The sequence below is a fragment of the Xyrauchen texanus genome, chromosome 24, assembly GCF_025860055.1.
Source record: "Xyrauchen texanus isolate HMW12.3.18 chromosome 24, RBS_HiC_50CHRs, whole genome shotgun sequence".
NCBI classification, from domain to species: domain Eukaryota; kingdom Metazoa; phylum Chordata; class Actinopteri; order Cypriniformes; family Catostomidae; genus Xyrauchen; species Xyrauchen texanus.
Window position 1 is genome coordinate 33,419,167 of NC_068299.1, and position 23,645 is coordinate 33,442,811.

Genomic DNA, 23,645 nt, shown 5'->3' on the forward strand with positions numbered 1-23,645 from the left:
AGGATTGTGAGCCCCACAGATTGCAAGCAACTGCTGGGAGAAGTGTTTAAGAGGTGAAATCTGGAAGGGGTATGCACAAGTTCAGTTTGGGGATTCCCGTGATGTGCGCAGCATGTGTTAGTCACACGTAACTGAGCCTTTACTGCAAGACTGCCCATAAAAACCCTCACATCTCTATGAGAATGTCTGAGTGCATGTAAAAGGTGCATTATGGGTGAGCAGAGCCAGTGTTGCTGTTTCTGGCAGTATTTTTATTTTTTCAGTCTTTTTTTTTTTTTTTTTTTGGAAGACAGCAGAATGAAGAGCCCAGTGGTTTGTGGGAGTTCCCATCTGTTCCCTTCATGGCACAATAGGCTCTCTCTTGCATGACATGTTTTTCTGCCTCTTGCTGTTTCTCAGAGTGCTCAGCACAGGCAGAGGAGAGAGAGAGAGGCTGAATGGAGCCCATTACTCTCTCTGCGAAGTGTGTGTGTGTGTGTGTGTGTGTTTGTATGCGTGTGTGTATGTGTGTGTGTGTGTGTGTGTGTGTGTGTGTAGCTTATGAACTCTCTTTCTCTAAATAAGACATGTTGTGCTCATTTGCATGCATGCACATTTGGATCCCCAGAAATCGTTCTGTATCTTTGTGCAGTTCTGCAGGTGTGCACACCACTGTCTTTTGTCGAAGGTTCTCTGTTTCATTGACTGTGTATGTCTACAGTTAAAGCACCTTGTGTGGCCATGGTGTATGTGTGAATGGCTAGGAGACTGCTTTCTGGTCACATGATTGAGTAGTCATCCATGTCTTTGAGGCTGAGCATCAAAAGGCTCTTTGTTTACAACTGGATTGTGGAAATCCTGAGTGAGGCACTTTGGCCCTGCAGGACTGAATAATGCACCCAGTGGGGCTCAGTCCCCTTCCACTCCTCTGATAGAGTTCAGCATCTTTTCACTTGCTCTCTCTTTCTGTTCTGATCTCTGTGTGTGTCCCTCCCTCGGTCTCTCATGATGTTATTGAGTAACACTTTGTTTTGGAGTTTGTGTTGGTACAGTTTGGTTGCAGAAGAGGGAATAAAGGCTAGTTGGAGTTCATGAGGCAGCGAGTGCATTGCCCTGGCAACTTGTTGAAAGGCCCTATCCTCAAAGGGTAGTACAGGGTCATGTGAATGTAGGGGCTTTAAATGTTAACCCACCGTCCCACTTTCACATTTTCATTTTTATTTTTTTTTTCAAGAATACGCTCATTCATAGGCTTAATCTGCAAATGTTTGCATTTTCTGATTTTATTTTGAGGGAAATCTGCAGAGTTGATATAAACATGGTAAAATTTGATAAACAGAATTAATTAATTGGTACTGTAGCTCATAGCATTGTCAAATTGACCAAAATAGTTAAAGTTTAAGTGTGTGTGCGTGCCCGCCAGTGTGCGCGCGTGTGTGCGTGTGTGTGTGTGTGTGTGTGTGTGTGTGTGTGTGTGTGTGTGTGTGTGTGTGTGTGTGTGTGTGTGTGTGTGTGTGTGTGTGTGTGTGTTTTCTATGCCGCTAGCATCACCAAATGGAATTCCAAAAATAAGAACTGGTCAAACTAACATATAGTACTGCCCCCTAATGGTTTAGCCATTGTTCCATGTCAGGCTGGTCGGAATGCTCATATAGAATAATGAATTGAAAGCACTACAGAGCCTTGAGTGTTAAAACATTTCAGGGCATGAAATTGTTTTAACATGGGAAAAGTTACACACATAACCTGTAACACACAAGGGACGGTTCAATTTGTAAAGTTTTACAAACGACATGGGTTCCTGCGAAACACCTTTGTATCTGTTTGTGCTCCCTCTCTTTTTTCCTCTGTCCCTCCTTTCCCAGATATGACAGAGTAATCCCTCAGTAAATGGAGCATAGGGTAAAGATGTAGACTTCATGGCTGTTCAGAAATGACTACAGCTTCTCTGCTCTTCCCAGCTCCAGTAGAACAGTTGCTTCCCCCAGGCAACACGGAAACAAAATGTCATGCACAAAATAAAGGCTCCTGTTCAGAGCGTGTACCTTCTGTCAGCAAACGTCACTTTTCCAAATACCGCACTTAGTCTTTAATGCACTGCTTGACTTTGCCAAGGCTGGCCAAAATATGGCAAAAATGCCAAAATATCTTGTGTGTTTGCATCTCCGGAGGGTTTTATTTTCAGTGGCTGACATCCCGTCAGTGCTGCAAGGGTAAAGAACGAATATGATATAATACGATTGTTGATTGTGAAAAAGGCACGTGAAGAAATTGCCTTTATAATTCCCTGGTTTGATTCTCTGGATGTCCTTTAGGCCAATGCCAAGACAGACCAAACTGATAAGTGATTTAAATTAAGATAAATTGTGAAGTCTGCCTTTGACATAATCTATATTGGAAATGTTCCAATATTGCACCAAGTTCTAGTAGGATTCACATTGCATAAAATGAAAATAAATGTATAAAATGTTAAAAAGTCCCCTTCAGTTTAAACTCCACTTAATAGAGTTTTCAGTTGTTACATTGACCACGTTAACACACTTAAGAAAATGGTTTATTGCAGAGTTTTAGCAGAAAGCACCATTCTGAAACATGTAAACAAGAATGCTGAATTTTTTCACCATTTTAGGGAATAAGAGAAGGCTTAATGTGCACAAATATGTAAACACATAAGCTGCGATCTGATGGGTGTTTGAAGAGTTTGCGTGGGTGGAACAGACTGGGATAACAAACGTCATAGGATGAAGCCCAACAACATGTCAACACAGTGGAAATAATTCAACATTTCTAGGAGTACAGTGGGAAGATCACATATACTATAAACGATACCCATTTATATACACAAATGTAAATATCTACTGTCTCTAACTTCCGCATATATGTGCTGGAAAATTGGGGGAATCACAGAGTTTTATGTAAGAGGGAAACCCCAATACTGCATTGCAATTCAGCTGCAGCTCGTGATAGTAAATTAAGGAAACAAACATAGCAACAAATATCTGGAAATAAAGTGAATCAAAAGAGAGTAAAATAGTGAAGTCTTCTTCAGATGCCATGTGTGTTATTTACACAAGTGTCATGGGAAAATTGTGTTGCTGTGGAGAAAGCTGCTTACTGAACTAATAATGAATGTTTACAATGTTCATGTTTATATCATAGTGAGTTAATAGTTAATAGTGAGGAATCTCACTTTTAATTAGATGGCTTTAGTATCATGGCAAATGTGAGCACAGTTTGAGAGGTTGTTGTGATGTCTTTCTAAACTCTAGAGGAGATGCATGTCAAAATGGGATATTTTTCTCATGAAACAATGCTGCGTAGTCATGGATAAAAAGAAGCAAATGATCTTGATTTAAATCTGAAATTAATCACATTTCTGTATAGGAGAAATAAATGAGATCTTAAAGAGATTTAATTTGTGATTTTACTTTCCTTAGGGTTGTCCCCCATCAAACGGTTTATGTTGGTTCATTACTATTGTAGTGTACCAGATCATTAGCCAGCGGTTCTGATTGGCCTTAACAATACTCTTCATTCAGGCGAGAAGATAGTCCCTCTCATGCTGATGTTTAGAATTTGCTTGCAGACTGAAGATGAATAATGCAAGTACACATGCATTTTTAAAGGCCAAAATTACTGTAATCTGTTTTTCAGACAGTCTGGGACAGACGCGAGGACTCTGTGGGAGCCGCGCTGCTGGAGGACGAGTAAATTCTTTGTGATATTCAGGAGCACTTTCGCTTTCTCTCTCTCTCTCTCTCTCTCTCTCTCTCTCTCTCTCTCTCTCTCTTTTAATTCCCTCATCATGTTTTTGACTTTGTTACCAGCCTTTTTTTGCAGTCCTCTTTTTTTGTATATTGTGTGAGATCAAATCTCCCTTTTATATGGACAGAAATAAGAGGCCTGTATTGTTATTGAGAGGTGGCTTGTTGCAGGGTTACTATGTAAGTTATGTGTGTGGGTAATGTAGCGCAGCAACAGACATTTACAACAGTACAATACTATAATTTTGCACACTTTGGTACCTGACAACAATATGGATTCTGTACACTTCTGCAGTTCAGGCATTGTGATATGAAGTGTGAAAGCAAACTGAAAATTCAGCGGTGTAAAAATACATTGATGCATGATTAGAGAATTACAATTTTAAGAGTACATACTTCTTTAATTAAATAGCAGCCTTTAGTGGTTTAATAATCACTTTGAGTCACATAGCGACCGGCTTTTCCAGAGTGGGAATCTGCTGTCATCACATCAGAGTTCAACACTTCAAAATAAAAGCTCCATCAAATAGGGAAAAAGTATGACTGAAAAATATCACTACTGTAAAGTTATGTAATATTCACTGTAATACTAATAATAATAATAAATCAGTAGTAATTGTATTATACTTAAGCAGTATCAATCATCTGTGATGTTCTGTTATGCAGCACTTTATTTGACAAAATATAACTCCAATGTTGTATTTTGGATTGTGCTGTGAGGTTCTGTATATAAGCACTTATATAATATAATAAATAAAAATAATACAATATTATGTTTAAAATGAATTGTTGTATTTTCATTTGATTAAAGTTTTGATTAATTAAATTATTTAAACAACATTTTGATGATAAAACAGAAATAAACATCCGTTAAATTGTAATTCAGTTAAATGTTAATTGTTGTTATTTTTGGTTCAATTCTGAAGTGTAGTATTTATATTCTGGAATATTTTTATAGTATTTTTGGAAATGCAATTATTCAGAGACAGACGCCGTGTGTGAAAGTTATTTGTTTTTAATTCTGTGACCCTGCTTGATTTAAAGATCTGCCTGTACATGACAGATTACATGTAAGTTTCAGTTAACAGCTTAGTAAATGTTCCCATTACATGATCTACAAATTTATCACGCATATTCAACAGTGTACTGACCATCTGTTTGCATCAAGGTATGACTTTAGTATCAGGTACCAGGTGCTGGTGTGGTACCAAAGCCAAAATTGATATGGAGCCAACGCTATGATAAAGTGAGTCTTAGTGCCTTCTCTCTCTCTCTCTCTCTTGCTCTCTCTCTCTTGCTCTCTCTCTCTCTCTCTCTATCTCTCTCTGTGCATTTCTTTCTTTGCCGTCTCCTCAGTTCAAAGCCAGTTTGATGTATGAGACTTCCTCCTCCTCCTAATTGCACATCTTTAATTCCAATGAGCAGGATGCCTACGCACTGACAGCTCATCACTGACACAGCCCACTTTACTCGCCAGTTCTGTGTTCTTGTCTGGAAACTTCATTTCTGTTTCAGCTCTGTGTGTGTGTGCGTGCGTGCGTGCGTGCGTGCATGCGTGCGTGCGTGCATGCGTGTGTGCGCGTGCATGCCACCTAACATTGCTTGCACTATAATCTGCTCTAGCCATGTCTTGCTGTGTTAAACTGGCAGCCACCATGACTCAGGTAATATCTAGCTTGCCATTAGGTCCCTTTATAAGTTGCCTGATAAATCTTAAAGGGGCTATATTCCTCACTTTTATAGCATTTTATTTTCTTGCCCTGGAGCCCACTTATAATGTCAGCCAAAGTTTCGAACACCAAAAACAATACATTTTCCGTGTACTTGTTGACCCTTAAAATTAACAGGCTGAACATTTATCAGGCTACTGTACCTTTAAGACTTATATATTTACATGACCTCTATTATGATTAGCTAATTGATTTGCATGTAAAATGAGTACAATTCTCAAAAATTGGTCTATTCTTTTAGTACTAAATAATCATAGTTGTTCATAGTTCAAATATCTTTAACTTTGATCAATGCTATGTTGTTTATTTGTTGTCTTTAAATTATTTCACAGTACTGTTAAATGGTACTGAACATTATCAAAGTCCATTTTGTTTTATTTAAATATAGAATCGTGATTCAAAATATGTTCAGATTTTATTTATTATTAAGATAATGCTCTTTTACACCTGTTTCCGAATCTGTCCTTCACAGTCGAGTAAATGTCAGAAATGCTCAACTTGATTCATAGTTTTCATGTTTTTTTCCCACAAGCGAGTGAAGATTATTAAAAATGCAAATAACAAATGAGAGATTCAAAGGTTAAGGTTATTAGAACACTTGATTTAAGAGTGTTACATAACTTCCTTTAATACTTCTTTTACATGCTTCCAAATCATGCAAACAGGATAAAGTGAATTATCCTACTTGTTTGTCTTCATTTACTATGAAACCAGATTGTGTGTGTGTGTGTGAACTGATTGCTGTCCTAATACTTCCTTTCGGCTTTGTGTGTTACTGTTGTTTATGGGCCGCAGAACAGAGGAGATTTTATTTGACATCATCTGCATTTGAAACACACATACGCATAGTTTTGGCACCAGGGAAACTTGCAGGACTTTTCTCTCTCAAAGCCAGTTAACATTAAACCTTATGTGAGGGGAAATGTTTAACACTGTAAGCTTGGCTCGCTCCCAGTTTTGCAGCTGAATTGATGCAGATTTACATACTGTATTTCCCAATGTAAGCGTACAAGCGAACAGACACAGCTCTATCTCACTCTCTCTCTCTCTCTCTCTCTCTCTCTCTCTCTCTCTCGGGCCATTTTGACCCTGAGTCTTTTCTCGCAAATCCAGGAAAGGCTACTTCCTGCCTCTTACTGAAATAACCTGCAGTCTACATTTAACCTGCATGTGTTTAGACAAAGAATGGATCCCGGCAATTTGCGCTCATTTGCGTGGCTAAATTTACCCAGCAATTTTAGCGGAGGCTGCATAAAAATAATTTCATAAGAGTAATTGATGTGTTTACACAGTCCAATTTTGAGTTCTGGCTGTTATGACAGGTTAAAAAAGTTACCATAGTATTACCATGTTTTTTTTAAACGTGGTGCCATGGTAATATCATATTTTTGCACAATGGTTATAAAAATAATATTTTTAAGATATGTAACATGGCATTTTCCATAATTTGAATGCCATGGAATGCCATGTAAATACCATGGTATATGAATTTTAAATTAAATGTAGTTTGATGTACTTTTTTTTTTTATCTGGGAATATCATGTGATTGTCATGGTAAATGAATATGGTAATATTGCTATGCTTTTTATTCTTGAAGCACCTTGTAAGATTATATAAATACAAAAATATGGTAAAAATTCAGTTCCATGGAATATACTATCAAAATAACATGGTTTTTAGGACATGGACCACGGTAAAACCATGTTTCCTTTTCTTTTTGTTTAGTTTTTTTATTCTTCGTTAATATACCACAGTAGTATCATGTTTTTTCATCCTATGTTCATTCTGTGTTATTCTTTAAAATACCTTGTAATACTACGTAATAGAGGTCGACTGATAGTAGATTTTGCAGATACCGATAACTAAAGACCGGGCAGATCATTTTTAAAATCAGTTTATAGAATTTTAAAAGAATTTCTTTGTCTTTCCTTAATTTGACGGGCACAAACATAGAGGCAGCAAAACTCCAGAATGAATAAACTCCCAGAAGCAGTTTATTGCTCAACCAAAATCCTAATAATAACCAGAAAAAAGATGTGTTGCATAGTATAGGTCTTTTTTTCTCCCCAATTTGGAATGCTCAATTCCCAATGCGCTCTGAAGTCCTCGTGGTGGCATAGTGACTTGCCTCTTTCCGGGTGGTGGAGGACGAATTTCAGTTGCCTCCGCATCTGAGACCGTCAATCTGCGCATCTTATCAAGTGGCTTGTTGAGTGCGTTACCATGGAGACATAGCGCAGCTTCACGCTATTCTCCGCGGCATCAACTCACAGCTCACCACATACACCACCAACAGCGAACCACATTATAGTGACCACGAGGAGGTTACCCCATGTGACTCTACCCTCCCTAGCAACCGGAGACCTGGTTGGAGTCACTCAGCACGCCCTGGATTCAAACTCATGAGTCCAGGTGTGGTAGTCTGTGTCTTTACTTGCTGAGCTACCCAGGCCCCCTAGTATAGGACTTTTAATAATAAACAATCCCAAACCCACAAGGGACGCTTATTTTGAAATGATAGAGACTTGGCTTTGTTACAATGCTTTATGAGTATTTACTAAATTAAGATTTTATAGCTTATATATCTACCAGATGGATGGTTTGTGGATATATTTCACCAGAAATGAGGAATAAGGTGATATGAAGTTGGAGACACAATTACATTAAAATACATTACATAAGATTACATTACATTGATGCATATGCTGACAGGGCAAGTCACATTTTTCTTTGCATGCCCTCGCTTCAATTTAAAACACTTGATTATCTAATCAAAATAACAAAATATGCAATGGAGTGAGGATAAAAAAACTGTATATGGATGAATATTGTCAATGAGGATAGTTTTAAAAACTGCAAATCCCCACATGATTGTATTTATTTCACATCTGGAGGTGGCTGTTATACTGTAGACTTAAGCCCTTCTAACTGTAGACTCATCCAGCACCAGCCACAGAGGAACAGGGAGGAATTTAAATAATAATAATAATAATAATAAATATTATTGCCAATAACTGATAGTTCCATAAATCAACTATCTGCAATAATTAATTGGTAAAATCAAAATGTCTGTCTACCTCTGCTACATGAATGCCATGGTACATGAATAATCATTGGTACATGTTAATCATTCAGTGCCATGGAATTGACTTTTGGGTGTGATACTGTGATCATTGCAAGTTTTTTGGGGAGTACCATAATTTTCTATATATGTGCCATGTTAATTCAATCATTGGTATTCTTTGGAGTACCATGTCAATACATATATTTAAGTCAATGAATATGCATTCAGTACCGTGGTGTATTTCAAAGTACCATGGTATTGCCATGATTTTTGGGGCATATGCCATGGAAAGACCATGTTTTCTGGACATGTATTACAGTAGTATCATAATATTCCATGGTAATGCACCCTGGAGTAATATGTTGATTAAATACTATGGTACATACATACTATTCAGTAGTAACTGAATAACATGTTATATGTCAGTGTACCAGTGTCACAGTACTTTTTTGTGGCTGTATGTAAAATTCTCAATTCATATTTGTTCTCAATTAACTAGTGTTTGTCATACCCAGTCAGCCAGTTACAAGAGGTACAGCAAGTAGGCTCAATATAAATATTGGATTAAGATGTAATTACTCTCATAAAAAAAGTTTTAATCTCCCCATGATTGTAAGAAGTGTGAATGTTTGAAAGTGTGTGAAAGCAAAAAGGAAATGTGTATGTTTTCTCTGGTTGTTTTAATGTGTCCAAGTTGACTGTCCATCATGTTCTATTGGCACTTTTCCACTGCACGTAACAGTTCGACTCGCCTCAGCTCTACTCGCTTTACTTTTTGGAGCTTGCATTTCCACTGCAGTTTAGTGCTGCATCAACATGGGTGGGATTATAGGCTGATCGTCATAGTTGCGCCGTCTCTACTGCCATGACATCAACAAACATGACACAAACTGACCAAAACAATAACACAACCGCTAGCTGTTAGCTACTAGCTCATTGTGCTGCATAAAGCAGTTGTTGAAGCAAGGAAGCAAGCTTCCAGTAGCTGGTCAACTAAATAAAGTGAAGCATTCAAGCAGAGTATAGTGTTAACATAACAAAACGTACCATCCTCCATCTTGGCTGAGTCCAGGACACTCTCCCTCCCATTGCTCGTCGGTCTAGATAGCATCCATTTGGTCGAACCACTTCCACTTTTCCTTGATGGTTCTGTTGTCACTTAAGTTTTTTTAACTTTTCCCTACACTTTTGGTAGGTCCGGTGGTAGCCGTGTGCGACCAACAGCTGAGAACCATCATGAGAGACTTTTTAGTTTCGCATCATTTCTTTCAACACTAACGAGTGGACCGTCTGCACCTCGTTTATTGACCTTAACGTGGTTTTGCGCACAACCATTTCTTTTTTCATAATTTGAAAGGCGCTTGAACAAATGATACTGTTATCGCTGTTGCTAACTTTAAAACTAGCTGGTTGATGTCCCTTGTCAGAAATCCAGTGACACTGGTAGTGTCACTGGATCACTACTCGTCACTACCAGTGACACTGGTAGTGACGAGCTGAAAAATGAGCTGAGTCGAGTTGTACCGTGCAGTGGAAAAGCCCCATTAGTCTGCAGTTGGAGAAAAGTATATCTTACAGCTGATTTTAAGCTTTTGTTCACCCCCACAAACCTGGCAGTGGTATGGCAAAGCAGGCCAAATGCTGATTGTTTTAGAAATGCACAGTTTTATGTGGATAAATGTGGAAAGTATACCATTCATAGGTAGACTTCCCCCAAAATTGTAAACACTGTGACTCTGTGGAACTATCAATACATTGCGCTTTGTTTGTTTGAGTGTCCAGACCAGCCTGACACAGTAATGAATGGTGTGAGTTTAGGGCAGGACAATCTGTTGGCTGACTAATGGTTGACAGTTCAAGAAACATTAATAAAGGACCAAATTTAGTCATTATATCTGCAATTGAGCTCATGTAAATGCTTTACATGGTATTCTTTTATTGTAAACACACTCAGTGAGGGCAACTCTGTGTGAATTATCAACCCTGATTCTTATGCGCTGAAACTCTGAGGAACAGATCCTAGAGATGTTGTGCTCAGGGGTTGAGTGAGATAAACCAGCATGTTCTGGTGCACCGTTGAGGGACAGGAAGGACAGTCTCCATGACAGGAAGCCAAGCGTTCATGTTTGTGTGTTGTGAGAGAGCAGCTACGTGCACCTTGAGTGGGATGCGTTCTTGTAGCACTTTCCTCGCCAGGTCCTCCTATCCATATTCAGACAATTATTGCACCTATCTGTCCTTCAGCCTTCTCGTTTGACCTGAGTTGCGTTTGTTTTTGCAGTTGACATGTTCGGCTTGTGTCCTTGCTCTTGGCAAATTGGTACTAACAAGATAAAGAGTGTCAAAGAATAAAGCAAAGCATAAATTGGATCATATTTAGTGTTTTAGAGAGAAAGCAATAAATTACTTGAGTGGTTTGAGGGGTGGGGTTGGTTACATATACATCCACAGCGCAGAGGACAGTGGTAAAAGAGAAGAGGAAAAAAAACAAAGATGTCCAAAAGAAAAGAAGGAAACAGGTTAAAGGACTGTCAGACAAGGGCGCTCCGTGTCTCTCAGCTCGCCGCGCACATAACAATTCCATCGATCTCAGTTCACAAAGAAGAACAGCCAAACAAAGCTCTTGCAGAGGAGAGTGCATGTAGAGGAGAAGGAGAGAGAGAAAAGCTCTGTTCCAAAACTTTGTGAGCTGCCTAGGTAGACAACATTTTTAAAACAATATGCTGCCTTCTAAGATACCTAATGTCAGCCAAATTTTAAGACAACATTGCTTTTCATTTTTATGGAGAAGTTCAGTGAATAAAATCATCCAGTATGGGCCCTTTTCACATTTCCAGGTTTGGAACGCAGAGGATAAATCTAGTGGGGTAAACTTTTAGAGAGGTAAAATATTATTTTTGAGTTCCCATTTGCTCCAGCATTAAAAGAAGAAATCCACTATTTCGTTTCCATGATTTTCCAAAAGAGGAAGAGCAATAGAGAGCTATGAATTATGGCAGTCAGAAGAGAGAATGATGTGTTTTTTTCTATAATGCCAGTGTAATATAAAACCAAGACATTCTAAATTTAATCTAAATAATAAAAAAAATATATATATACATTTTGTTAGAACTTCATTGAAGTATCCCTAAAAAGGGGGAAATCTCATTTAAATAATGACTATTTTACCAATATTTTTGTGTGCTATGTATTGGTTATTATTATCAAACTCTTTTGGAATCAATTGCGGGCTCGGCAGAAGGCCACACTAAGGTCGTATAACATCCTTAAAGAGGGCATTCAAGAACATCTGCAGTATTTGATTAAAAAAATTACAAATGGGTCACTTGTTTGTCTTGTGGACTTAACAGATAGGTGTAAGTTAAGGCCATGAGACCACAAGTCCACCATTAAGTCAATTCGAACAGGGTCTATGCAGAGCGTACCAAAACAGCCGCTCATGAGGACACATTACTGTTATGATACTTTCAGATGGCAGCTGCCTATGTCTATACACCGTCTACAGCAAGGCAGCTCACCTGGTTTTGGAAAGAGAGCTTGAGAGAGAGAGAGAGAGAGAGAGAGAGAGAGAGAGAGAGAGAGAGAGAGAGAGAGAGAGAGAAAGGCAGCCTTGACAGGCCATGATGGAAAGTTGTAGGCTGGCAGGCATTGTGTTGTAAAGGTCATTGTGATCCCAGTGTGAATAGCTCAAGAGTGATTCCTCTTTATGCAAGCAAACTTTATAAGCATTTTAAACTGCCTGACCTGAGCACACACGCTGCTCTATTCTCTCTGGCCTCTCTTCGTTTCTATATCATATGACCTGAAATCGCTGCTGCTTTGAGGAACCTTTCACACCTGATATTAACATCTGTCTTGGGTGATCTGTTGACAAAGGAAGTCCAAAATGTCCAAAAACTCACTCAAACCACATTCGAATATAGTCAGAAATGCATGTGGCCACATCATGTTTGTTGCTGGAAGCTATTCTGGTATTGTTGTACTCGAATATAAACTTTGTACATCTTCAGTTGTGCTTTTTTCCCCATCTAACCCCTTGTTGTATTCAGAAGTTGAACAAAGCAGCTCGCTCTAAATCAGACAAAACTAAATCAGACTCAACTCGGTAGCCAAATTGAGAATTTGATTTAGCAGCTTTGCTGTCCGAGACCTCTCTTTATATTAAACTGATGTAAAGGCCATTGCTGTTTGCTTCAAGCATCACAATCTTTTGCACGGATGCTTGCACATTACCGGCACATGACCGCTTTGGTGCAGAGAGAGGCCCTTTGTGCTGTCAGTGTGCAGCTCAGTAGCATGGTGAGCAGGAAGGGCCCATGGCAACACTGTCCTAAAAAGAGAGAGATATATGAAAGCAGAGAGATGATACTGGAGAAAAACAGTGCAGGAAAAACGTGGCATGTCATAGAGATGATCGAGGCTTGGAGCAGAAAGATGCATCAGATATGCTGGAATTTGTTATTCAGAAGTGATGTCATCAATACTGACCCTTGCGAAAGTTGTTTGATTTATTGGGTAAAAACGGCTGACTGGAGAAAGCAATGATACTCTTCCCAGATTTATTTTATATTATCAAGTAGTGACCCAATTCTGCCCTGCAAAGGCAAAGTGCAGTAACTACATTTGGAGCTCGATGCAGATTTCCTGATTGGATTTCATTCGCGTTCATTTCAGTATATTTCATTTATAATGTCAATTTTGCTTACATATGAAAGAAATGATCTCTCAGATAATTCTGTATGTTATATAAGGAACCAAAATTGAAGTAAACTTTAAAGAAAAAGTACAAGATCGATCTTGGGATTTTAAGAATCGAAATCGGGACCAATAACTCAGTGGTCATTTTTGTGTAGTTACTGTGGTTTGCTTTTGCATGGCAGAATTTTTATTGTAAAAAATATAAAAAAATCTACTTCAAATCAAACAGTGAAATGTTATACAATTAGGGTTAGCATTAGGTATTGTTAGGGTTATTTAGGGTTAGGGTTTTGATCTGTGTTGGCCCAACAATACACAAAATGACATGACAGATTAGGAAAATTAACAGTTTTATAAAAGCATACACAACAGCATAAGTCTTCATTTTTCTTAAGTCTGGGTCATAATTGATTTAATCTACCATTGTTTTGTTCACAGTTTTGAGGGATGAGGGCATGTTGACATCTGAATTACAGTAAAGTTTGATTGGACGCACAGCCTTCATTGACAAATCCACCAATAACAAAAGATAGTGATTCTCTGTTTTGAAAGTTGATAAATGATTTATTTTGCTATTCTAAATGTGCACTACTTATAACATTAGATTATTTTTATTGTTTCCATTTAGCTTTGTTTTGTTTTTTTCCCTTGCTGTCCTCATATTAGGATAGACCTGTGACCCATTTTTGAGTCACGACCACCTAGTTGTTAACCACAGGGTGAGAAATGTTCTTTCTCACTGTGTCTCTGTTGGAGAATCTGGTGAACAGAACTAGGTTCTGTGTAGGTTACGATATGGACTGATTTTTAAATTACTGGTTCACATCCCTGCAAATCCCAGCCTGAAACTTTTTAAAATGCTTTGATGACATCACAGCACCTCTCACTGGCACCTACCCAATATTGCAAGACTGTAAATAAAGCTGTTTGAAAGAGCACACTACCATACCTCTCTTACCATTTCTGCTGTGTAAGAAATGTGTACAGTATGCATGCAACATCCATATAACTGGTTATATTTGCCAAAATGTGCTTTAAAAGCTAAGCACACTTTGCATAGTGCAGAATCCCTTTGTGACCAGTGTAAGAAGTAATATTTGCCATGATTGTTTTACATATTTTTCTTGACCCATTATTTAATTTGACTGTCAAGAGTTGAGACCTTTTTTTTGTACAAAACTGGATTAGTAATGCAACAAATTCAATTAAATAATTAAGAAATAAATGAAAATTATTTGTGTTTCAAGATTATAAATGGTTACTACATGCTGAAATAAACATGCAACATAATGAGGTCTTGTGACGACAATGTAGTATACTACTGTTTGAAATGTTTACTGTTACATAATGACTACTTTTTCACATACTGCAGTCATTTTTAAGAATAGTAAGCATTGTACAGTGTATAATGCATATTATTCGGTAAGTAGTATGCTAGGATTTCATTCCAACATATATCAAGTGCAGCTTTAAGTACTTCAAAAAATGAAAAGTGAACGGTAGTAGCTGCATAAATAATAAATAATAATGATGAACAAAATTTTCATGTACTCAGTAAATAAAAAAAAAGTAAACATTCTCACATAATTACATGCCTACATTTCAAATGCTAATAAAAATGTCTTTAAATGCTAAAAAATGTGGATGCTTGGAGCCTGTCTAATTTCAGCTGGAAGAATGTTCCAGATATTTTGAGGCACAGTGGCTAAAAGCTTCACTTGATCTCTTATGTGTTACATAGCTGCCAAAACAGCACCAACCCGCATCTCAGAATAGCATTTCTTCTCACTACAATTGTACAGAGTGGTTATCTGAGTTACTGTAGACTTTGTCAGTTTAAACCAGTCTGGCCATTCTCTGTTGACCTCTTTCATCAACAAGACATTTCCGTCCACAGAACTGCTGCTCACTGGATGTTTTTTGTTTCTGGCACCATTTTTAGTAAATTCTAGAGACTGTTGAATGAGAAAATCCCAGTAGATCAGCAGTTACAGAAATACTCAAACCAGCCCGTCTGGCACCAACAATCATGCCACGGTCCAAATCACTGAGATCACATTATCCCCCATTCTGATGGTTGATGTGAACATTAACTGAAGCTGCTGACCCGTATCTGCATGATTTTATGCACTGCTACCACACAATTGGCTGATTAGATAATTGTATGGATGATAGTTGGTGGTACCAAATCACATATATTGTATATTTGATAACTTGATATGTAAGCAATCCCAAGCAGAGTTTTTTCAAAAGTGAATGTGCAGTGCGCAGCAGTTGGGGCAGACGCTCTCAGAGGCCCCTGCTCAAGGACAGAGTCGATTAGGCTGATTAAATAAAGACAGAGAGTGATTTATAACAGCTCTGTTACGCTCTATTCATCAGCAGGCTCTTGACTTAATAAAGTATTGATATTTAGATACACAGGGAGCAGGCAGCGGTTCAGTGGTGACGGGAGGGCACAGGGGACTGGGGCTCTTAGTAGAACTGTGCTGCTGCAGGGCAGTAAATACATCTCTATTAAAGTAGTTCATCTCCACACGGCACACACAGAGGCTGAGCGAGTGATGGCCAGGTAGCACTGATCTCTCTGAGGGTATTGCTGATGTGTGAGATGTTATCAATAGCTGTGACTGTGAAGACTGGCGTCAAATTAGCATTGTATTTCTTCTGTTGTTGTTACTTATTTCCGATTAACGGTGTTAAGGAAGCTATTTTGAAACTATAGGTTAAAAAGCTAATAGCTATTCATGATATAAAGTAATTCAACTACTGTATAATCAAGCAAAACATATGAAAGATTAGTTGGTTAAAAGATGACGTAAAACAGACAAAAATTCTGATATGCCGGCAGTGTAAGATGATGTCTTCTGTATTTTTGTCTGTTTTCCCAGAAGACAAAGACTGTAAATTTTGACATGATAATTTTAGAGTACACTACAGGGATTTTCATAAAACCGGTCAAGAAAATGTCCATTTTTACTCCAAAATTGGGTTAAATTCCCCCATTTTGTTCCACTTTTCCCCATCCTGTTTTCTGTCCCCATTTTTAATATTTCCTCTAATACTATTATAATAATAATATAAAAAATGAAAATAAAGGTTGATTTCCTCACAGTGATTGGCTCACTTTGAATGTCGGATAGTTGAGAGATTTGATGCGGGTAAAATTAACCATGGTTTTACTGTAGTAATATTGTAGTGACCATGTTTTTGGTGGAAGCCAAAGTTTTAATGCAATTAATCATGGTGTTCCTACAGTAATATGGTGTTAATATAGTTGCCATGTTTAATTTTGTGGTTACTATGATTTTACTACATGGTGAAATTATGGTTAATTTTTGTTAGGTTTGGGGATAGGGTTGGTGTAGGGTTTTTGTGGGACTCTAAATAAACACTGTAAACATGCTACAGTGATGCTTCTATACTGTATGGTAGTGCAGTATTTAATTTGGAGTGCAAATAGTATCTGCCACTATTTGCATCGGGGGTGGGATCAGTAAAATTAAAACATCCAGATGCGTTGCGGTAATGAGAATTTCGGGGTAAAATGTGCTGAAAATTAAAATAATAAAATAAGTGTCCATAAAATAATATCACTGTGCAAAAAATCTTTATGGTCCTAAATGTAGGTTTCTAATTTAATTAAATAATTAATTAATATGTGTGATTTTTTTTATTTATTTTTTTTTTAATGATTCATTTAAATGAAAATGAAAATGCATCAGACTTCCCAATGGAACTTGAGACATTTTTATAAGGATGTGTTTGATTGTTGTAAAATATGGCATTAAAACAGCATTTTGTCATGCTAATACATTGTGGCTTGCTGGGGGAAAACAAATTGCTTGATGAAGCTGAAAATGCTGCACTGTTTTGAAAACAGCTGATATATTGTCACTCTTCTGATTAATATAGTTAGTGTAACATTAAATGAATTAACTTCACTACTTCACTGCACTACTGTGTGAGATACTTTAGCTTGAAGGAGAAATAGACAATGAGCTAACGCTAATAGCTACAGAGAATAGCTGCTGACAGCACAGTTTACTGTATATGTCTTGTATTTAAATGTTTGATATCTTATTTCTGACTTCTTTGTGTATGTTTGTTTACACTGACAGGCAGAAGGGGAGGACAGTCTGAAGAAGATGCAGCTGATGGAACTGGCCATTCTTAACGGCACCTACAGAGACGCTAATATCAAATCACGTAAGCGGCCACCTCCTCTCCTAACAAACACAGGCATTATTACAGGAGGCCTTTGTGACCGCAGCTTTCAGAAATCCGCCGCCTTGCTCTCTCAAGTAACCCTGATTCTCTGATAAGTGCTCTGACATATGTCTCAGCAATCTAATGCAGAGTTAGCACATATGTCAAATAATTTGATCAAATGATATCTCCTATAATATCTGAATTGTTTCTCCTAAACAGCAATGAGATTAAATGGAGAGAGTTCTCCTGCTTCTCCAGTTTCCTCCTGAGAAAAAGACCCCAGTAATCTCACATGTGTCCTCAGTTGAGTTTCAGCAGAGATCTCAACAACTGTGCTAAGATTTGCTAAATTACAAAGGTTTGCGATCAAAAGTCAGTGATTTCAATATGAACGTTTCTAATTATCTGGGCTGTGCTATTAACGTGAACCAGACCACAATTGACGTGAAACATTTATTTGACCCAGCATGTCTAATGCCCTTCTTCAAATATTCGATTACATGTTGTGCCATGTACACTTGAATAGACAACGCAAAACCCCACTGTAGCTCGATTATAACTGCGCATGTGAATTTACTGAGCTCTTGTCTCATTTGGCAATTTCAGGAGAAACATCTGAGACCATTGATAGTTGATACATAAACAAACTGACAATTTCATGAACTCTCAGTTGAGCTATGAAAGAGCAACTTTTTAGCAAATAGTTATTTGTTTGAAGAGCTGCTAATGAACCAAAATAATTGAGAACAGCCCTGCTATCTGTGAAAAGAATGTTTTCTTAATTAAGGCATGTTGTGACAGCCTCCTCTTTGCTTTGCTGCTTTTGGTAAATAGTTCAAGTGCTGTGGAACGGCTGGTGTTCGATATTGTTACTAAGGAGTTTGGTTGAATTCATTAGCCTCTCCCTCTCTGCTGAAACGACCAGCATATGTTGTGTTGCGCAGTGTTATTCTCGTCAATACAATTGCTGGTGAAAATGTTGACAAATGGGGAAGGGGGGTTTCAACAAAGACCTGAAAGATGAAATGAAAGATGCATCATGAAAATAATGAATCAATTTGAATTTAAACACTGTTGATGGAAATGTAATGCAGAAAATATATACTGCATGATATTAACAATGCACTAATAATGTTTTTAGAGAAAGAAAGAATTTGTATACAAAAAATGTATTCACATAATAAAGTCATGGGACAGATTCACTTGACAGTGGCGCCACTTTTGTGCGTGGTATTTCAGCGCAATAGACTATATCTTATTCACTAATCAACCATAATCTATGTTAGCAGGCGCATTCAGTGCTGAAACTGTGCTGTGTCTCGAGTATTTAAATGAAGCCATTGTCATTCCTTTCTGTGCAAACACGCATCCTTTCTATGTAGATTAGGCTTATTGTAGATTGCACTTCATTCACAAAAATTTTATTTTTTGCGAATGAAGCACAATATATTGATGCCAAATGAAAGTTGGCAGTAAAATGAATTTTATTTAAGAGATGTTTGTGATCATATCAGCAGTAATTCATCAAATAATCATTAAATGATGGAGAAGAGCATTATAACCTGGCATATTTCCAGATGTGCGGTGTTGTCAAGTGCATGTTCTTTCTGTTTAAGTGAGGATCCAGGTATCTTGTTCAAAGTGATGCTATACAGTAGGCATTTGCTGATATTCAATAATAAGGTATACCATGATAATTAACATGCACTAAAATATTGTCATCGTGAATACTTCAAAATGCTGAAAAAATGTCTAGATAACTTATTTACCAAATTATTTCGTTTTTTAGAATGCACTGTTTGCATTTCCATCAATAAATAAACGCTCTAAAGCTTACAGTAATAGGAAGACTTACCAAATTACTAGGAAACTATTAAATTCATGTTTTTTTTTTGTTTTGTTTTTTTCAAACTTCTCCAAAATGTAACCATTGTTTCATACTTTTTCATTCAGTGAAAACAAACAATAATGTCGCTATTATGTGATTCTCACTCTCGGTTGGGCGTGTGGTGAGTTGTGTGTGGATGCCATGAAGAATAGCATGAAGCCTCCACAAGCGCTGTCTCTTTAATTTGCTCAACAAGCCACGTGATAAGATGCGTTGATTGACGGTTTCAGATACGGAGGCAACTGAGATTCGTCCTCTGACACCTGAATTGAGGCGAGTCACTACGCCACCACGAGGACTTAGAGTAATTGGGAATGCCAAATTGGGGAGAATTGTAAAAAAAATGTTATGACTTCAATCTACGTGTATATAAACTTCTGGCTTCAACTATATATATATATATATATATATATATATATATATATATATATATATATATATATATATATATATAAATGAACTTTAACTAACTTACGCACTTGTCAGAGTGCGTAACTTGTGACGTGAATACACTGTTAAAGTGTGCTACACATAATGTAATATCCTAAACTGACTTAAACACATAATAGCCTGTATAGCCATGATACTCAAAATCCTGCCAGTGAAAAACTGTTTTGTGGCCTGTGTGATTTTGTGAACACATTTATTAAATTAAAGTTGTCAATTTTCTAGAGCATTGACGGGAATTTTCAGTATCACTAAATTTTTGTAACGTTATAGAGGAGAAAAAATGGCAAACGAATGCCAATATTTAATATATTGAAAAGACGCAAATATAAATCCGATTATAGGCTACTTTGTTACACGAGTGCAACGTCAGAATGTGTGCGCGTTGATTAAAAAAGTTTGTGTATGCTCAAACATGCGCGCTCTGAGTCTCTCTTCCACACCTGCTCATCACTGTCACAGTCAAACTGTGATAAAGCTGTTTGAAGAACTCAACAGAGGTATGCCCGCCATGAACAGTAATAACTGAAGTAAGCTGACACGTCTTCTCTTAAATGCTTCATTATTAGTGATTTGAGTTACTAACCTCTACAAAACCCTAAAAGAAAGTAATCTTAGATAGGAATGATTTCTCATTGAAGCACTTTTGGAGCTAGTATATTGTTTTTTAGGGTGTCTCTGGTGTGTGTGTTTAGGTAGTGTTTAATGATTATCGTTGACAGTGACAACAGAATCATTTCTGACAGCAGATCATATCTGCTTTCTATTGCAAATACCCTAAGTGTTTCAAAGCCTACCTATAATCTTTGAGGGGAAAAATTCATTCAGAATATCATTAAGAACCTATATTAATTTATTACAGAATTAATTTATTTATCTGTATATAAAGTTTTTTATTCTTGTTTATTAAGTTTCCATAAAATATTGAAATAGTATGTTGGAAAAAGTTTATGAAAGTTTACTTAACGGATTTGTTAAAGCTTAAAAATGTAAATGTGTAACCCGCACAAGAAGAGACAGTCCCAATGTAAGTCAAACTGCGTTTTATTGCAGGCAGGCAAAAGTACAATCAAGGGGCAAATCCAGTGAAGAGTAGTCAAGGGGAGCGAGAGGTCGAAGCCGGGGAATCGGAGAATATAAAAGGGACAAATCCAAAGAGAGAGGTCGTGGAAAGCGTAGGGTCAAAGCCGGGGTAATCAGAATCAGCGAGACGGGACTAGAGGGAGCAAAAGACAGGGGAACAAGGGGAGCTGGCAAGCTAAGAGGTGAATGAGAGGAGGTCAAAACTAGATGAGACTAGCGGGGGGCAAAGACACGGGAAACTAAATACAATAACCAACAACCGTGAGACGAAAGGGTAGTGATATATATAGGGGCGAGTGCAGGTGTAAACCATGACAGGTGATGAGACGAGTGCAGGTGAAACTAATGTGCAGGAGTGCAGATGACGCGAGTGCAGGTGGTCATAATGTTCTGGGGGATTGAAAACACGTGAGAAACTCGAGGAAGGGAGATTGCCTACGAGCATGTGAGCGAGTAGGAGCAAAGTGGGCGTGAGGGCACGAGCGAGCAAAAAGAGCATGAAAAGCTCGAGGGGGCGGAGCGAGGGAGTGAGGTCGAGGGAGTGTGCGTGTGTGTGCTAGACGATGCGGGGAGAAGCAGAGGAGCGGGGTTCGTGACAGTACTCCCCCCTCTAAAACGGACGGCTCCTGACGGCCGCGCTCGGTTGCGAGGAAGTGGTGCTGGACGATCCCAACAAACAAAAAAACCCTGAACAGACAACCCACAAAACACACAAACAAAATTGAGGGCAGTCCAAGGGGCACAGAGGGAATTGAGACAGTCCATGGGGTCAATGGGCAGTTTCAAGGCAAGGTCAGGGGGAACATAGCGGACAGGCGGGTGGTCGGGAGATCTAGGGGGCAGCCGTAGGGCAGAGACAGGGTCAGGGGGTCTGGAAGGCGACTGGAGGACAGGGACTGGGTCCGGGGGTCTGGAAGGTGACCACCGGACAGGAACAGGGTCAGGATGCCAGGGAAGAGGCCACAGGACAGGGAGAGTGTCAGGGGGCCACCGGACAGGGTCAGGGGCCAGGGAAGAGCCGTGAAAGGCGGTGCCGTCAGAGGCGGCACTGTAGGCGGCTCTGGAGGTGGGGTTCTGGAAGGCTCTGGAGGTGGAGCCGAAGGAGGCTTTAGGGGCGAAGGCCTGAAAGGCTCTGGAGGTGGAGCCAATGACGGTGGCGCCATGGGAGGCTCTAGAGGCGGAGGCCTGGAAGGCTCAGGAGGTGGAGCCAATGGAGGTGGCGCCATGGGAGGTCCCCGAGGCGACGACCTGGCAGGCTCTGTAGTCTCAGGGGGTAGAGCCGTAGGAGGCCCGAGAGGCGGAGCCATAGATAGCTCTGGAGTCTTTGGGAGCAGAGCCGTGAGGGGCTCGGGAGGTGGAGCCATGGGAGGCTCGGGAGGCGGAGCCGTAGGAGGCTCGGGAGGCGGAGCCGTAGGAGGCTCGAGAGGCGGAGCCCTAGGAAGCTCTGGAGTCTCTGGGAGTAGAGCCGTGAGAGGCTCAGGGAAAAAGGTCGTGGAAGACTCGAGAGGCTCTAGAGGTGGGGCCCTGGAAGGCTCGAGAGGCTCGAGGGGGGGAGCCATGAAAGACTCAAGAGATGGAGCCCCAAGAGGCTCGGGAGGAGGATGAGCCCTGGAAGACTCGAGAGGAGAAGCCCTGAGAGGCTTGAGGGGAGGAGGAGCCCTGAGGGACTCGAGAGGGGAAGCCCTGAGAGACTTGAGAGGGGGAGGAGCCCTGAGAGACTCGAGAGGTGAAGCCGTGAGAGGCTTGCAGGGTGGAGCCATGAAAGACTCGAGGGACGGAGCCCTGAGAGGCTCGAGGGGAGGAGGAGCCCTGAGAGACTCGAGAGGCGGAGGCCGCGAGGGCTCTGAGGGGCGAGCAGAGGCTGTCAGAGCCGTGGAAGACTCTGGGGGCGGAGCAGAACCCGGCAGAGCCCTGGAAGACTCTGGGGCGGAGCAGAACCCGGCAGAGCCGTGAAAGACTCTGGGGGCGGAGCAGAACCCGGCAGAGCCGTGGAAGACTCTGGGGGCGGAGCAGAACCCGGCAGAGCCGTGGAAGACTCTGGGGCGGAGCAGAAACCGGCAGAGCCGTGGAAGACTCTGAGGGCGGAGCAGAGGTCGGTAGAGCCGTGGAAGACTCTGAGGGCGGAGCAGAGGTCGGTAGAGCTGTGGAAGACTCTGAGGGAACCTCTGCGGTCTTGAGCACAAGACGAGACTGGGGAGAAGGGGCCCTCTTCCTTCTCTTACATCTTCGGCCAACAGGGGACGTGGCCATGGGGACGGTCGAGGCTACAGGCGCTGGCTCTGGGGCGGTCGAGGCTACAGGCGCTGGCTCGCTGACCGTGGCAGACATGGGCGCTGGCTTGTTGGCCGTGCCGGGCATGGGCGCTGACTTGCTGGCCGTGCCAGGCTTCGAGACTGGGGCCGTGACAGGCTTCGGGACTGGGGCCGTGACAGGCTTCGGGACTGGGGCTGTGACAGGCTTCGGGACTGGGGCCGTGACAGACCTCGGGACTGGGGCCATGTCAGGCTTCGGGGCAGGGGCTGTGTCAGGCTTCGGGGCTAAGGCCGTGTCAGGCTTCGGGGCTAGGGCCGTGTCAGGCTTCGAGACGGGGGCCATGGTAGGCTTCGAGACGGGGGCCGTGGTAGGCTTCAAGACGGGGGCCATGGTATGGAACGCTGGTTCAGTTTCTGCCTCCCCCACAGTAAACGAGGAACCAGCGTACAGTAGGGCGAGGTCAATAAACTGAGCCAGGTTGAGAGAGCAGCGACCACCAGGCATGAATGATGAGGCTGGCTCATTCA

The 23,645-nt window shown here is 40.2% G+C and overlaps 1 protein-coding gene across 6 annotated transcripts in view; it reads left to right on the forward strand.

Moving 5' to 3' along the window:
* LOC127618219 (protein quaking) overlaps positions 1–23,645 on the forward strand; it is a 152,989-nt gene that overhangs the window by 110,918 nt on the left and 18,426 nt on the right. For all 6 annotated transcript variants that reach the window (XR_007967417.1, XM_052090555.1, XM_052090557.1 and 3 more), the window contains exon 5: positions 17,357–17,444. Coding sequence is in view for 5 of the 6 variants with exons in the window: in XM_052090555.1 (XP_051946515.1) it covers positions 17,357–17,444 (88 nt within the window). In the remaining variant the exon portion in view is untranslated. The remainder of the gene's footprint in view (positions 1–17,356; positions 17,445–23,645) is intronic.